Genomic DNA, 17,925 nt, shown 5'->3' on the forward strand with positions numbered 1-17,925 from the left:
TTTTTTTTTACAATAAATATTTGCTAGAAACCATGAGATCGATAATCATAAGTTATTTTAAAATTAGTTGAAAGCATCCATTTTGGAATAGTTGATCGATCTGCCGTTAGAGCGAGTGCAGCCCCAATATGTAAACAAAGACATACAATGTATATAACATGCATGTCTCTGATGTAAACGAGCGGATCTAGATACTTTTCCATGAAGTTGGTCAATGTTCGTTATCTTCACTTTTTCATTCGTCAAAATGCGCTATTCATTTATAAAATCAAATAGCAATCGGAGATTTTTCGACAGCAGTAAATATTGAAACAAGAAATGATAATGATAAAAGTGTCACAACTTACAGTCTTTAATCTGATTTTCAACCTACAACTGATACAAGAAAATTATATCACTCATTCTCCTTCACAAAATAAAATTCCGTCACAATTATACATAAAATTAATTAAATAAATCTTTAAGATTTAAAGTTTAAGGACCAGTAATTTGAAACATTCATTGTCATTAAAAGGGGATTGACGATATTTAAGGTGGTCTACATGTTTGTAGTTTGATCAGAGCAACATGCCGGATCTGGATATGAATATCAGGGACCCTAACGACATCAATGACCATATCAAGGTGAGATCCCTTGTCTATATCGCTTGTCTAAATCCCTTCTCTATAGGTCTTGTCTAAATTCCTCGTCTAAATCCCTTTCTATAGGTCTTCCCGAAATCCCTTGTACAAATCCCTGTTTTATATACGTTGTCTAAATCCCCTGACTAAATCCCTTTATATAGGTGTTGTCCAAATTCCTTGTCTAAATCCTTATACTAGATCCCTTGTCCAGATCACTCCTCTCAACCCCTTGTTGTAACCCCTTGTTTGGACCATTTGACTAGATGTCTGACCCAGGTGGTTGCTTCATCACTAGCATCATCCAAAATGGCATAATAAATTTTCTTGTGAACAGTTCTCGCATGCGCATGTATTAGAGAGATTCCTACCTCCAAGTCAAGACTTCATTATTATTGTTGATGCACACGGAGCTCTCGAGATTTAGGTCCGACTGACATTTTTACCAAAGTTACAACTCGGATAATATAAAAAAAAATAACGGTACTGTTAACAATCAGATATTTAGGATTTTTTGTATAAAAACATTTCTTATAACACAGATTTAAATATAATTGATACCTATGGCATGCCAAACGTTGCAATATTTGATCTTTTCCATTTGTATTCTATAATTTTCCATCTGTATTTTATATTTTCCATTTTCATTTTATAATTTTTCATTTGCATTGTATAATTTCCATTTTTATTGTATAATTTTCCATTTGTATTCTATATTTTCCATTTGTATTATATGATGTTTACGTTTGCATTGTAAAATTATCATTTGCATTGCAAAATCTTTCATTTGTATTGCATCTGAGGAATTGTTTATTTTGATTTGTAACGAAGGATTTCATTAGTTTAGGTCCCACTTATATTTAGCGGTCACCAGCTGTAGCAATCTCTACCCAGAGTTATCGTTCCCGCTACGTTCCACTAATACCTCTGTCAACGTCTAAAAATCCATATCAAAACGTATTAAAACTAACTTAGCATATCAAACTGTAATGATCATATCTAAGCAAATCAAACACTTGTCTGAATTTTATAAACGCAGAGGCTGGTAAATATGAGACACCTGAGCGAATTAAAAGGTTTTATATAAATATTCATCCATCCAATAATACTAGAATAATCATGGAATTCGTTGTTTTTGTGAACTTACTGTAAGATTTTAAGCTTAACACTAAAACTTGTAAAATCATACTTTATGATGCAATAGGTCGAAATAAGTTTTGCCAAGAATCTTGACATTCAGACGTTGACAGAGGTGTTGTAGCGCAGCGTAATACGCCCTCTGGTGAGAGATTGCAGCTGTAGAATGGGGGAGTATTAACTATATTTAAGCCCAAGGTTTGATGCACACGTCTAAGGTTTGATGACACGAGTTCAGTGTATAACTCGAACATGCGACCTCACGGTTACGAACGAAAGGGTATGTCACTGAACTACCGCGACCGGTTCCATATACATTGTAGAATATAGAATACAAATGGAAAATTATACAATACAAATGGAAATTATACAAAGCAAATGGAAAATTATACAATACAAATGGAAAAAATTAAATATTGCAACGTTTGACATGCCATACATACCTCCCTTCTTAACGATATTAAAATATTGAGTGCTTGACGAAATAGAAGATACCATATCTTACGCACCAATTCTCAGAATAAGTACATCTGTAGTCTCTTTGACAGAATCCATTTCTACATACTTTACTTGGTGAACACGCCGTATTTAGAAAGTTGTTGCAGTTATTTTTAATTCAAATGTAACTCTATTTACAATTTCACTTAAAGCAACACTTTAGGAACCGATAATGTATAAAATACAAATCAGAAAATTCATCAAATTTGCCTAAACCTGTAAGCCGTCGAATAAGGGTATAGTGCATTTCTGTATTTGTGAAATCTAAGATGACTTTCACGAGGTATTGATAACAATATTCTTTCACAACTCATGTGTAGATGGATATCTAGAACAGGGAGGAAGATACGCAAGATCGTTTTTTATTCATTTTTTTACTCTACTCGATCGATGTCGCTAAGAAGTGCGTAATATACGTTGCCAGTAGGGGATTTTCGAGTTCTTCCATATCCGTGTTTATTTTGCATTTAGTCACTATTACGTCATACTTTTTTAGGCATGGTCATATCCGGTTTATCGTAGTTAACGTAAATACGCTAAGTCTTGTGTAAGTGTATACACAACCTATTAAAATAGAAGATTATTCTATGTAAGTATAATCGAACTAAAGACATTTTTGTTACAGATAAGTGTTCCTTGTTCTTTTTACCGTAAAGGTAATATACAAAGGCTATGTAAGCTTGCAATTGGTATAAATTTGTTGTTTTATATACATAATAAAAATGATCTCAAGCTCTTGAAAATCAATCGCCGGTCGGTAAAGAAAACTGACTGAATGACTGAGTTGTCGGCAATCATCAATAAAATTGTGGGGGAAAATTGAATGAAGACATATACCAGCTATTGAAAGTTATTATGCCATGATTTATCTTCACAAATATTGAGCACCATTCCATGAAAAACGATGCTACGTCACGTGCCTGTTATCCTCTATTACGTAAATCCGTATTACATCCCTCTGCCAAAAACCAATGGGACTGGTACTAAAATTCGGTTTCAAAACCAGTGAGTAAAATAAATGAACGAAATCGTCTGACAATTGTTAGTTAAACCGGAAGAAAATCGCCATAGCAAGTGACTTAGGTAGGTTCTAAAACACAAAATACGCACGGAACGGAAGAACTCGAAAATCCCCTATTATCCCTTAGCGAGCGCTTATTAGGGGCAATCCAGATAACGGAAGTCGTACGGTCAGAGTCCTCTAGCGAACAAGTATAGTCTGACGTCACAATGTTATATTGTTCTGTCTCCGATAAGTACCGTGCGAACAACATGAACATCAAAAAAAAAAAAAAAAAAAAAAAGCTAACGCTACAAGTCTTAATACCTTGTATGGAAAAGAAATCTAATGCATTTTTATTGGTGTTTATAACGAGGAAAAAATATTAAAAATAATCGCGAGTACTTTGTAAACAATCTGGCGAGTACATCGTAGGAAATCTATGAACATTTTTAGCTCACCTGAGCTGAAAGCTCAAGTGAGCTTTTCTGATCACCCGTATTCCGGCGTCCGTCCCTCTGTCCGCCTGTAAACTTTTCACATTTTCAACTTCTTCTCAAGAACCACTGGGCCAGAAAAGATGAAATTTATATGAAAGCTTCCTTATATAATGCAGATTCTAAATTGTTAAAATCATGGCCCCCGGGGGTCGGATGGGGCCACAATAGGGGGTCAAAGTTTTACATACAAATATATAGGAAAAATATTTAATAATCTTTTTCCCAAGAACCACTAAGCCAGAAAAGCTGAGATTTATATGAAAGCTTCCTTATATAATACAGATTCTAAATTGTTAAAATCATGGCCCCTGAGGGTCGGATGGGGCCACAATAGGGGATCAAAGTTTTACATACAAATATATAGGGAAAATCTTTAAAAATCTTCTTCTCAAGAACCACAGAGCCAGAAAAGCTGAGATTTATATGAAAGCTTCCTGATATAATGCAGATTCTAAATTGTTAATATCACGGCCCCCGGGGGTCGGATGGGGTCACAATAGGGGGTCAAAGTTTTACATACAAATATATAGGAAAAATCTTTAAAAATCTTCTTCTCAAGAACCACTGAGCCAGAAAAGCTGAGATGTATATGAAAGCTTCCTGATATAGTGCAGATTATAAATTGTTAAGATCATGGCCCCCGGGGGTCGGATGGGGCCACAATAGGGGGTCAAAGTTTTACATACAAATATATAGGGAAAATCTTTAAAAATCTTCTTCTCAAGAACCACAGAGCAAGAAAAGCTGAGATTTATATGAAAGCTTCCTGATATAATGCAGATTCTAAATTGTTAATATCACGGCCCCCGGGGGTCGGATGGGGTCACAATAGGGGGTCAAAGTTTTACATACAAATATATAGGAAAAATCTTTAAAAATCTTCTTCTCAAGAACCACTGAGCCAGAAAAGCTGAGATGTATATGAAAGCTTCCTGATATAGTGCAGATTATAAATTGTTAAGATCATGGCCCCCGGGGGTCGGATGGGGCCACAATAGGGGGTCAAAGTTTTACATACAAATGTATAGGAAAAATCTTTTTCCCAAGAATCACTGAGCCAGAAAAGCTGAGATTTATATGAAAGCTTCCTGATTCAGGAGATTCTAAATTGTTAAAATCATGGCCCCCGGGAATTGGATGGGGCCATAATAGGGGGTCAAAGTTTGTTGGGTTTTTTTGTTTGTTTTTTTTTTTGTTGTTGATATAGTGCAGATTCAAGTTTGTTAAAATCATGGACCCGGGGATTGGATGGGGCCTCAAGGGGGGTATCAAGGTTTTACATACAAATATATAGGAAAAATCTTTTTAAATCTTCTTCTCAAGAACCACTGAGCCAGAAAAGCTGAGGTTTATATGAAAGCTTCCTGATATAGTGCAGATTATAAATTGTTAAGATCATGGCCCCCGGGGGTCGGATGGGGCCACAATAGGGGGTCAAAGTTTTACATTCAAATATATAGGAAAAATCTTTAAAAATCTTCTTCCCAGAACCACTGAGCCAGAAAAGCTGAGATTTATATGAAAGCTTTCTGATATAGTGCAGATTCAGGTTTGTTAAAATCATGCCCCCCTGGGGTAGGATGGGGGCCACAATAGGGGATCAAAGTTTTACATAGAAATATATAGGGAAAATCTTTAAAAATCTTCTTTTCAAGAACCATTGGGCCAAAGAAGTTCACATTTACATGAAAGCTTTCTGACATAGTGTGGATTCAAGTTTGCAAAAACCATGGCCTCCAGGGGAAGGTTTGGGGCCATAATTGGGACTACGGTTTTACATGCAAATAGATATGGAAAATCTTCTGATGTGGACCAAGGTGACTCAGGTGAGCGATGTGGCCCATGGGCCTCTTGTTTGATGTCACAAGATCAGAAGAGAATCTGGTCAATCTCAATTCATTTAATAAGGGTGTTTCATGATGTATGTAGAAAATGTTCAAGGAGGAAAACGGTCCATTCCTAAAATGAAAGTTTATTCTATATTATCGGAAAGGGGGGGGTCTCAATGGTGCAAGTTCATTTCCGCATGGGCTATATAAACAGTAGTCCTGAAATATAGTTCGTTTATCATAAATAAACTTTAGAATTACAGGGTTGTCACTAAGAATCTGCGTCCTGGAAAGCAGAAAATTTATTTGGGACGCAAGGATGTCTCAGATGCGAGTAAAAATCAGACCAAAATCCATTGTTCTTAAAGGTCTGTTATTTGTGTATTAATTTTTAAAACCCCGCGGAAGGAAACATCCCTGTATCATTTTACGCTCTATTGAACCGAGTTACCTCAAAGAGAGAAAAGTATCAGCTTGTGTTCATTTTGTCATAGTGAATTAATCAACGGCTGACAAATAGCCCGAGATGTTGAAAAATTGAATATATACTAGCGGAAAAAAGAAACTGCATTATAAAATTAAGTATAATTTTTGTATATTATTGTTTATTATTATAAAATCTAAAAAATCGATAAAAGTGATATTTTTAACAATATCGGATAGTACCCGACTCAGATGCACGGACTTTTTCATGGTTAGTGAACACATGTTGTTTATTGAAGTGTTCGTACGCAAGAGTTTTACTGGCCAATACTGTTTGGAGTAAGAAAGTGTAAAAGGTTTACACCATGGGCTAGTAAAGGTAATGGGGGACCCCCTAGGGATTTTTGCAAACAAGTATTTTTTAATGTACATAGTCCCTAGATTCTAAATCAGGTTGTTTGACATTTCTACGTGGGGGCGTTTACGAGTTTTGGGGCAAAAAACATAAATTTGTAAAAATGATAGCAAAAAACTGGAAAAACTCTTCAGATCCGATATAGATGTCATTGACATTTGCAAACAAGTATTTTTTGAACGAATATAACTCTTTGTTTATATAAAAAGTTGTTTGACATAAATATGTGAGGGCATTTACGAGTTTTGGGGTTAAAACGTGATTTTTTTCTTTAAAAATCGACGAAAAATAGAAAACTCCTTCAGATCCTATATAGATGACATGGACATTTGAAAACAATTATTTTCTGAAAGTCTGTAATCTTTTAACTATAAATCAGATTGTTAACATTGAGACCTTTTAGATTTTGGGGGCCAAAACCAAAAATTTGTAAAAATAATAGCCGAAAACTGGAAAAAACTCTTCACATCCGATATAGATGTCATTGACATTTACAAACAAATATTATGTGAACTCATGTAACCTTTTAATTGACAAGATGTTTGACATAAATAATTGGGGATGTTTACGACTTCTGGGGCTAAAACATGATTTTTTTTCTTTAAAAATTGCCGAAAAATGGAAAAGTTCTTCAGATCATTTATAAATAATATGAACCTTTGAAAACAATTCTTTTTTGAAAGTATGTAACCCTTGAATTGTGAAAAAAAAATTGTTTGACATTAATGCAAGGGGACCTTTTCAAGTTTTGGGGCAAACTCATGAAATTTGTAATTAAAGTATTGTTTAAAAATGGAAAAACTTCGAGAATCTTGCAAACGCAATATGGACATTTGCAAAAATGTATTTTGCATTAAAGAACTTAACTCCTTGTTTATATATCAAGTTGTTTGACATTAAGGTGAGGTATATTAATTACTGAGTTATTAGTAAGGGATATTCTTGCATGCAATATTAATCCAGAATTTATAATCGCATTGCAAATAGTATTTCAAACTCTTGAGTCTGTGAGTAACTTCTACAACCGGCCGCGACAAACCTAAGTTGTTACAGCAGGTAGTGACAGTTCCATGCCAAACGCTCGGCATCAGGTGTGAATGTCACGAGTCCTCGGAGATGACCTTAAAAACGGATGTCCCGTGTCGCAGTAGGTGTGGCACGCTAAAGAACCCTCACTGCTCAATGGCCGTAAGCGCCGGGTAAAGGCCTAAATTTGAAGCCCTTCACCGGTCTCCATATGAGTGAAAAATTCTCGAGAGGGACGTTAAGCAAGATACAATCAGTCAATCTACAATGACATAACCTGTTTGATAGTGTAATTAACTGAGTACTTCTCGTTAGATGGTGCACAGTCATTTTAAACGTCAGGTGCTTAGGTAATATCCATTTGCCATCCATAGCTGAGACACATATGTCCTGAGAGTACGATTTGGGAAACATTTTGCCATTGAAAATAAGATGGCATGTCTTATACGACTTGAGAGAGATATGCAATGAGATATTATATACACATGTATTCAGAGATGATGGTAAGTTATTGCATGGCAATTTTGTGGCAGTCAGAAATCTGCCTTTTGATTATCATAGTAGATTCTTTGACTTGAAAGGGTTAACGCAAATGCAGACTCAATTCAGTAGCAACACATGCAGATTATAGAAGTTCGCCTTTGGAGTTTTCCGAAATTCAATTTTGCTACCAAATTTTCTTTGTGTTTTTTATTTAGGTTTCAGGATTTGTAATCGCTGTTACTAGTATATGAATCGGGATAAATGACAAGTATCTCTCTCTGAGCTTTGTAATACTTTAAACCACAAAGTAATTCTACACGATATGTATCTCCATATATTCGGATAAAGTCAAATACCTTTCCTTGTTGCTCAAGATTTATATCAATTTTAGGTTCTGACTTGTTTAGATCATCGGACTTGGTGTACGTTTTTCTACAGGTTGGATAAAACATTCCCCCTTTAGCAAACAAATCAATATACTGAACTTTACTGAATAGTTGTCCCGTGGGTATCTGGTTTAGAAGTGATAGGTCCTCGGTACCTTTTGCTTTTCGTAAGAGGGGAATAATGGGGCAAGAAAATCATTGTCCTGTGGGAAACCAGGTTAGAATAGATCCTCATTACCTTTTGCTTATCGTAATAGGTGACTAAACGGGGCGGTCCTTTGGATGAGATCGCAAAAACCGAGGTCTCGTTTCACAGCAAGTGTGGCATTATAAAGATCCCTCCATGCTCAATGGCGTTAAGCGCCGAGCATAGACCTACATTTTGCAGCCCTTCATTGGCAATGGTGACATTTCCATATGAGTGAAAAATTCTCGAGCAGTACGTTTAACAATATACAATCAACCAACTAATTCATTGTGTTATAGTCACTTTTATTGTATGCAAAGTTTTTTAAATGGCTTCTACTGTTTTTGTCACACACTTAACAAGTTTGAGTTTTTTCCTTGTACTTGAGTTTCTTCATTACAGAACAGACATTTATGGGCGGGGAAAAGTATTGATAGTGTCACTGTGAACACAGATTGAGTGAGCGTCTCTTAGTCTTACAGTTCACTCAAGATTCGGCGCAACTTCGTCAATGCTCAAGTTGTACTTCTAGTAACTAATTGATATTTGTAAATTATTATAACACCAGCAATAGAAACCATGCAAGGCACCATTTAAAGCTAGTAAACAATATATGCCTTTATTATTCTTGGGACTCTGTCTTATGTGATATCCTTATAAGTAAGCTGAAAATTGAAAAGGTGTTCAATATTACATATGACAATATATTTTTATCTATTTTACAATTGTATATCAATACAATTCATTAATCTAAATTATTCATAAATTAGTTTATTGTTTTTAATGACATTCTCAATAGTCGAGCCATTATTTATCAGGGTTTCCCCCATGTTTACATTGCATACTCAAACGTAATCCATGTGCTTTCTTTTTATTGATTATACACATTTATGGGCTTCCATACCTTATATATATCGTGTGAGACAACGATTTTTATGTTGAAAGTTATATTTACTAACTCAAGATTGTATATATATATATATATATATATATATATATATATATATATATAAAGAGAGGGTCTCTGGATTTTATTATCTAGGAATGAACCACTTTTCATAATGTTTATTTAGTATTGAACATGTTAATAGGTACATGCTATTTTGGGAATGTAGTATACACTGTATAATTTCGTAAGACATGAATTTGTAGACATTTAAAGGGACTGATTCACGATTTTCTCCAAAATTTTAATTTTCACTTTTAATAATCAAAATCTACTGTGTAATATGTTTAAAAGATTTCACATAAAAATTAAGGTTGTACATTATCACGGAAGCTCATTTTATAGAGTTCATTATTTGTTTTGTAAACAAAGATTGCGGTATGTTATTGTTTACGAAATTTTTAAAAGAAATGGATATCGATCTAAGTTGATTATAATTTTCACATTTCAAGCATTCTTCGGATAAAATGTTTCATCTAAAAGTTAAAATGTGCGACTATGCAAAATTAAGATGCTTTATATTGCAACATTGATATGTCACTTATTTGTTTGTATACATAAAAAGACTCGAGTCTTTGTTTACATAACACATATTTAAGGCTAAAATATAGCTTTTATTCTTGCATTCAGAAGGTTAAAATTTTGGTTGTCAACATAAAATGTTATACTTTTAATATTAAACATCAAAAATAAAAACATTTTTTTCAAAAATTGTGAACCAGTCCCTTTAAAGCACGCGACCGAGAGAGCGTAATGGTTTGAAAAAAATAGAACATCTGTTACAAAGATCTCGCAAGTCACACCTTTGGATTAAGATTGTAAACTTACGTGGATTATCATTCCAATCTTGCGGTCTCCTACCTCCAAAATACACTGCACCTTGCAATGTTCATAAAAGGCAGGGTGAGACGAAATGTGACGTCATGTCTGTGTTGACATACGTCACAATAACTACTGTGACAGAGGCTAGGAGAAGCAATGTAAACAAACGGTGTTTTAGTAAATGAATATAGATATAAGAAATGAACATCACTTTTGAGCTGTTCATGGTCAATATGAACGGATTTGGATTTGAGGCAAATTCTCTGTGAATCGCTAGCGTGATTCACAGAATTTGCCTCAAATCCAAATCCGTTCATACTGACCATGAACAGCTCAAAAGTGATGTTCATTTCTTAAATGAATAATAGCTGTGTTTTTGTGTACTACATGTATATAGACTTAAGGAATTAGGGACACGATTAGAGCTGAACATATTCAAATTATATTTTTACATTTTTATCTTTATAATGTTTAACTAAGGTTTTTCTAATGGTCAGCAAAAAATTGAATGTCAGTTGTTGAGGCAATTGGGAGATACAGCGCTCACAAGTTTTTATTATGTAAACAAGGCTCGTACCATGTGTTTGTTTACATTGGCTTGATATATATTGTTAAGCCGTTCTTGGCACACTGATTTTGACAGCGGATAACTCCGTTTACCTGATCAGGATAGAGGTATCACGGCGGGTGTGACCGGTCAACAGGGGATGCTTACTCCTCCTAGGCACCTGATCCACCTCTGGTGTGTCCAGGGGTCCGTGTTTGCCCAACTCTCTATTTTGTATTGTTTATAGGAGTTATGAGATTGATCACTGTTCGTTATCTTCACCTTGTACAAGTAAGTTTCATTTAAAGCAGATTTTATTTCAATTTACGAGTTAATTCGGAACACAATTAAATAGTTTCTAGTGTTTGGTACATCTCATTTTGTTTTAAACCTGTTATTTTCTATCAAGCGATCTATATGTAAACAAAAACATGGCACAAGCCTTGTTTACATAACAAAGAATTGTGAGTACTGTATCTCACATGTAACATAAAGACTGATATTCCAATTTCGGTGGAACATTAGAAATGCTTTAGTTAAGCACTGTAAACAATAGAAACTGAAGGAAAAAAAATTAATTTTCTGCTCAAATCTTAAGTAGATTTTTTTTTTAATTTATAGTACAGTGAAACTTCTCCAAACCGGCCCCTCAGAAAACCGGTTCTCCCTGAATATCGGCCGATTTTTAAAGTCCCGGCAGAAAGCTTTACATTTCCTTACAAAGAAAGTCTTGCAAAATCGGCCACCCCTGAAAACCGGACATCAACCACATTTTAGAGTACATTTGTTAACAAACATGTGTAATTTAGCCTTATCATACCGGCCACTTTGTGAAGACTAGAAAAAATCATTGACCGGAGGTGTGAAAACTACGAGTGGCCTATTTAATTTCTATTGCTTACCTGTGCTTTCAAGGGTGTTAAGTGACACTTGGCTAAACCAAGTGACCTTTCCAAATTCCGTACAAAATGTAAGAAACAGTTAGGAACATATTGAATGAATACAGTAGCAAACGCCATATTGTTGCACCATTCTATCGTATTGATATAAGCGGTAGTTGAAAAAAACCAAACCCATGACTGTTAATAAGAATTATTAAAATATAACTTAATGTTCTTGGTTTCCATAGACTTAAATTTCTTAAGAAATATTCAAATTAAAATTTCATATTTACTACTAAACGTTTAAAAACGTCAAAAGAAAATTGTTAATGATACATGTATAAGCAATGCATGTAAATGAAAAAAGAAATATAGGTAACAGGACTTCCAATATGCCTCTGTGTTTTCTCTATGTATCAGAATCCTGTTATAGATTTCCAGATTAAAGTTAGACGATTTCAGTGAGAATATTTCTTGTTAATTACACATGTATAATTACCTGTAGGTACATGCGGACTAATTTGATCTCCGCCGATAATTGATCATAGATCACCAGAAGAAAGACAGTGCCTATGTGAATATTGAGATAAAATGTTTCTAAATGCAAATTCTCGGTTAACCGGCCATCCCTGCAAACCGGACGTTTTTTCCGTCGGAGAGCGGGTCGGTTTAGAGAGGTTTCACTGTATATGCTTTTATATGTTGTTGGTATATCCCTATCTACGGTGTATATTATATATATACGGAGGTATGACGTCGACACGATAGTTATGGGGAAAACGCGTGTTTCTCGAAAGGTTTTCAGACCAGTTCTTTTAAACAAGAAAGATATTTTGCATGTGAATTTCCACTCTTTAATATATCTATGGTGTGTAAATATCAATATTGTTCCATGGTGACTTAGATGACCTCTTTACACCATAAACACAGGATATTGTTTTAAATCAAAAGAAAATAAGACATTATGAATATGATAATGAAATCATTAATTTCTTCAACATTTATTAAGGATTAAATTTTGGCTATGACGGGGGCCTACAAACAAGCATATCATGTATAGAGTTTTGTAAATTTCATGGTCTTCGAGATAGAGGTTCTGACTGCAGGCTGGGACCAAACTTGGTAGATAGTGTTTATGTGTAAAACATTTCAATAAAAATGTAGCATCTTCTCTAATGATATTGATACCAAAATTAAGACTAAATACATGTAGATATTTCAAAGGAACAGGTAGCCCTTTACAAAATTCTAAATTTCATAATCCCACGGGTGGGGTTTGGTTCACGGGACAGGTTGGGCTAAAATTATCATAATCACTAAAACTGTGTTTACCAACATGATATACAGTTTATATTTCAACATATTTAACAGTTTCAGGACATTATTTCTCATCCTTATCTGTATTTATTTCCTTACAGAAAATGTATCATTTTGGTGTGTGAAAATAAACAAAAAATGTGCATGAACTCCCTTCCTGTTGTTTCTCCTCATTGACATTACAGACATAATTTTTGAAGCCCGCTAAGCGCTTTTCAATACTTTCAGTACTTTGATTAATCTTAAATACTCTTTACCATAAGTGCCTTTATTCAAAACTTTCCAGGATTTTAAGGGTCTGTTATGTAATATTTGAATGTATATACACTAGAGACAAGAACATCTTAAAATGTGTTTTTAATCCATCGTTTTAAGCATGTAAGCTACGTGATCGCATGAAAACTATTAAAGTAAATGTACATCTATAAGTTAGTGTATTTATTTTAAATCATTTCGTGTACAGAGTATTTCTCAAGCAAACAGATACATTAATTTGTCAATACAAAAATTGTTGAGTTTGTCTACTTATAAGCATATTATAATTGACGTTTTGTAATCTGCATTGCCATATTATTGATAAACATAATTACAAAAACAAGTGTTCTAAGTATTTTTTCGAAATTTCCGATGGTCGTCGGTAACATTTTTGTACTATAAATCAATACATGTATCTATTGCTTCCGATTACGTCAAACCCTTGACGTTATTAGAATGTCAAATTTTGAGGTATAAATATTTAGAAATAGAATGGAAAAAATAAATAAATATAAATCCTTGAAGATAAAAAGATAATTTTATTTTCGCATAATCAACGTGAAAGTTGCAATTTATTTTGAGAAAATAGGTGTAGTACGGCTCATATTTATATCGCCCGCTGCTTAAACCCATAAGATACTGTTCATTCAAACATTACAATGTTTTCTTTGTTGTTTTATAGAGTGATGAAGGTAATTAGCATTGCAGAAAAAAATCATAACCCGTGTATTTTTCTGCACTAATTGGTATTTTATTTTTTACTTTTTTGGCACGCTGTTTTTGGCTATATTTAGTAGTTATTTTGGATTTCAAACATTTCGGTTGAGCACCACTGAAGAGACATTATTTGTCGAAATGCGCATCTGGTGCATCAAAATTGGTACCGTATAAGTTTTACATTGAATATATCGATATTTTTATGTATTTTTAAAAATATAAACTAGATTTAGTATTGAAACATCATATCGTGTACCATTTTGTCACTTTAAACGGAACAGCCAATGCAACCTCTGACCTTAACAATTCTCCATATTTGGTAATGATTGCGCCAACAGATGGTACTGAAAAGGCGGATCGAAGTAGTTTGCAACAAATATGCATTTATTGTGTATGATGAAAATAATGTAAATTTCAAAAGAAACATAAATCTAAGAGAAAAGGGTGCAGTGAATGTTAATATAACGCGATGATTCTAGCGATTGAGGTACCGTACATTTTATATGGTGATTCTAAAGGAAAAGCAGTTCGTTCGACACACCTCTCGAAATAATTCTTCTGATGAAAAAGTAGAAACTGATATTTCTTCATATTGAAATACGGTTTGAATACCATGTATAGAGACCGGAAGTATACATGTACATATACGTCGAACCCGGGCTTATTTCATCCCGTCTTTCTTTCAAAATTCAATCACTTGCTCGCAGTCACCAGACCAGAAAATTATTATATTAAATTCAGGTCGTTTCGATCTACCGATATAATCTTACATGTGTTTCGTATCAATAGTAAGCCCTTTTCTAGATACACGTACTAATGTAAGGGCCCACAAAGGGTGTACCCGGTCAAGAGAACACGTTTAAACCCCTCCAAGGACATTCCACCTCTGGCGTTTCCAGGGATCCGTCATTGCCCCATTCTTAATTTTTTATTCTTTATAGGAGTTATGAGATTCATCACTGTTCCTTATCTTCAGCTTTTCGTCAGTAATTTGATTTTTCTGTTGTTCTTCAGGTGTCGTTTGAGGACGTGTTGGCAGAACCCAATGGCGCTCACAGCTGCGACTGTGTCTGGCGATGCAGTAGTTGTTGTTTCAACTGCAGCAAGAATTGTTGCTACAGATTGATGACGACGCTCTGTGGCATGTTTATCGCTCTCTATTGCGGTTGCGAGTTTGCTTTCATCACGTTTGAACAGGTCTGGTGCACCACACCTTGCCTGCGGGTTTTCAGTGTCTATCTGGGCTGTTACCAGAAGTTGTTTGGTACATTTATTGCCTGCGTACTCACACCAATCTGCGAAACAATCGGTTTGATATTCAGCAATATTTCTATTACGAGAAAATGAGTGTTACAACAGTATATCCCGTGGTATTTCTCGGAATGAAATGATTCTTGATTTTCTACAATATGACAAATTCCTATCACTCAAGTTTGTCTTCTTTAATAAATCTTGTTGTTTTTCCTGTGTTTGTTGCTGTTGCTTTGTTGTTATTTGATTTTTTATTTCTTTTTTTTTTTTTTTTTTTTTGGTTATTTTAATGCTTTTCGTTTTTTTATGTTCCCATAAGTCATTTGCGAGTATCCTAAAAACTATTAGTCAAGCGGACAGTACGGTAACGCGTATTGCAGATCATATATGGTCAACATACCACCCTAAGTACATGTATATTATACAAGTACAAGAAATCATTATTTCAATGATCCGAGACAAAACCAAATATCACTAAATATATCACTAAATATAGTATATCCAGGGGTCCGTGTTTTCCCAACTCTCTGTTTTGTATTGATTATAGTTCGTTATCGTCACCATTCATTATCTACCTTATTACTTCGATTATAGAATATTCAAACATACGAACTCTGACGTCACAAATTCAGTATTAAAAAGCAAAATGACAATACATTGTCACTCCTTCGTTGAAATTAGAAAAAAAAATGATAGAGAAAGTCCTGTACATAAAGAAAGTTATCTTTCTTTGATTGGAACTGTGAATGCACGCTGTTATGAAAATGTCTCTGACGGACCAGAGAATGAAAATAAACGTTAATGTACATGTATTCATAAAACAATTCAAATCCATTATAGGATAAATAGATATCAAATAACCAAGTATTTAAAAAGTTCCCGTAAATATTTAACGCAGTATATTGCATGATATATTCTGTTACAATATTCAGAAAAGGACATGTACTCCTACCGTCGTTAAATAACTAGTTTTTGTATAAACATGACAAGGTATATACGTTATACCGATAGCAAAGCGTGTAAACTATCATTTAGACATTTTTTATAATATTTTGTCAATTTTCGGACTGATCTTTGTGGAGTTTTTTCAATCACTCTTTCAACTCTTGAAATAGCACTAGGTGTCCTAGCAGATTTATATCTTCCTATATGTATATCCTAATTTCTATTTTGCTATCCAACTTGGGATTGGTTTTTTTTTTAACAATTGAAATTTACAGTGCCTAAATATAGATCTTAGTCTACATTATCCTCGTACATGTTCTTCATTTAACAATAGAGAACTGGTAAGTTGTACTGATGATATAACTATAGAACTGGTAGGAAGTACTGATGATGTCAATATAGAACTGGTAGGCAGTACTGATGATATCCATGTAGAACTGGTAAACTGTACTGATGATAGAACAGTAGAACTGGTAGAAAGTACTGATGATAGAACAGTAGAACTGGTAGAAAGTACTAATGATAGAACAATATAACTGGTAGAAAGTACTGATGATATCAATTTAGTTGAAATTGATGACCTTTGTCACTTATTTTAAAACGTCATAAATTCGGAGAAAACCGATCTCTCAATTCACATAACTTCATTTCTATTATGGATTCTGTCAAAGATTATTTCAAAAGATTGGCTAAATACATACCGAAAAAAAATTAATAATTTGTTTGAATGGATGAAAAGTATTAAAGCGAAATCCAAAGCAAAAATGCGTGCTATGAAAAGATGAAGATAACGAATAGTGATCAATCCCAGAACTCCTATAAGTGTTACAAAATGAAATGTTGGGCAAACACGGTCTCTGAGAAAAGTTTTATTCATTAACAACAAGAAAGGTGAAGATTTCGAACAGTGATCAATCTTATAACTCCTATAAGGAATACAAGGTAGAGATTTAAGCAACCACGAACCCCTTAGATATACCAAACGTGAGATCAGGTGGCTAGGCGGAATAAGCATCCCCTGTCGACCGGTCACACCCACCATGAGCCCTATACATGTATCTTGATCAGGCAAACGGAGTAATCCGTAGTCAGAATCAGTATGCCAAGGACGGTCGAACAATTGTTATGAAGTACGTCAGAAAGCATATGATCCAAAGATAGGTTGTATTCATTTTCATTCATATGTCGATTCGACATGACGTATCCCAATGAACTCGAAATAAATGACATCACACAGTCTCCATCTATGCATCATATGTCACAACTGTATTGACGATAGACGTTAATGACACAATAACAACTTAACTTTATGGTTATAGGGGTGACTCTAACTTCTCCATCGTCAACTTCCAATATTGATTGCATTATCACCTGCATATAGTGTTTATGTCTCTCAACTGACGTGATACATGTACGCTAGAACATGTTCTGCGTGTGATGAAGATTTCAATCGAGACAGGCTGCTGACAAACAAGTAGATGTTACAAGGGTTTCAACAGTCTCGTTTAACGTCAGCATTTCGCAAATTCTACTGTCGTTGTAATGATCTAATTTTCTAATTCAAGCAAATAATGGGTTGCAAACTGTCTGACGTGTTTCATACCAATTGGTAAGCCGTTCTTTTTACACTGATTTTGACTACGGTCAACTCCGTTTACCTGATCTAGATATGCGATTTGCGGCGGGTTTCATCGGTCAACAGGGAATGTTTACTCCTCCTAGACAACTGATCCCACATC

At 34.4% G+C, this 17,925-nt stretch overlaps 1 protein-coding gene across 1 annotated transcript; it reads left to right on the plus strand.

Moving 5' to 3' along the window:
* Window positions 1–530: 530 nt before the first annotated feature.
* LOC125654698 (caveolin-1-like) lies at window positions 531–15,455 on the plus strand. Its single transcript, XM_048884722.2, has 2 exons — window positions 531–624; window positions 15,005–15,455. The coding sequence occupies exons 1-2, from the start codon at window positions 568–570 to the stop codon at window positions 15,335–15,337; spliced, it is 390 nt and encodes a 129-aa protein (XP_048740679.1). The 5' UTR covers window positions 531–567; the 3' UTR covers window positions 15,338–15,455.
* Window positions 15,456–17,925: the final 2,470 nt, after the last annotated feature.

Source organism: Ostrea edulis, chromosome 7, assembly GCF_947568905.1.
Source record: "Ostrea edulis chromosome 7, xbOstEdul1.1, whole genome shotgun sequence".
Classification (NCBI taxonomy): domain Eukaryota; kingdom Metazoa; phylum Mollusca; class Bivalvia; order Ostreida; family Ostreidae; genus Ostrea; species Ostrea edulis.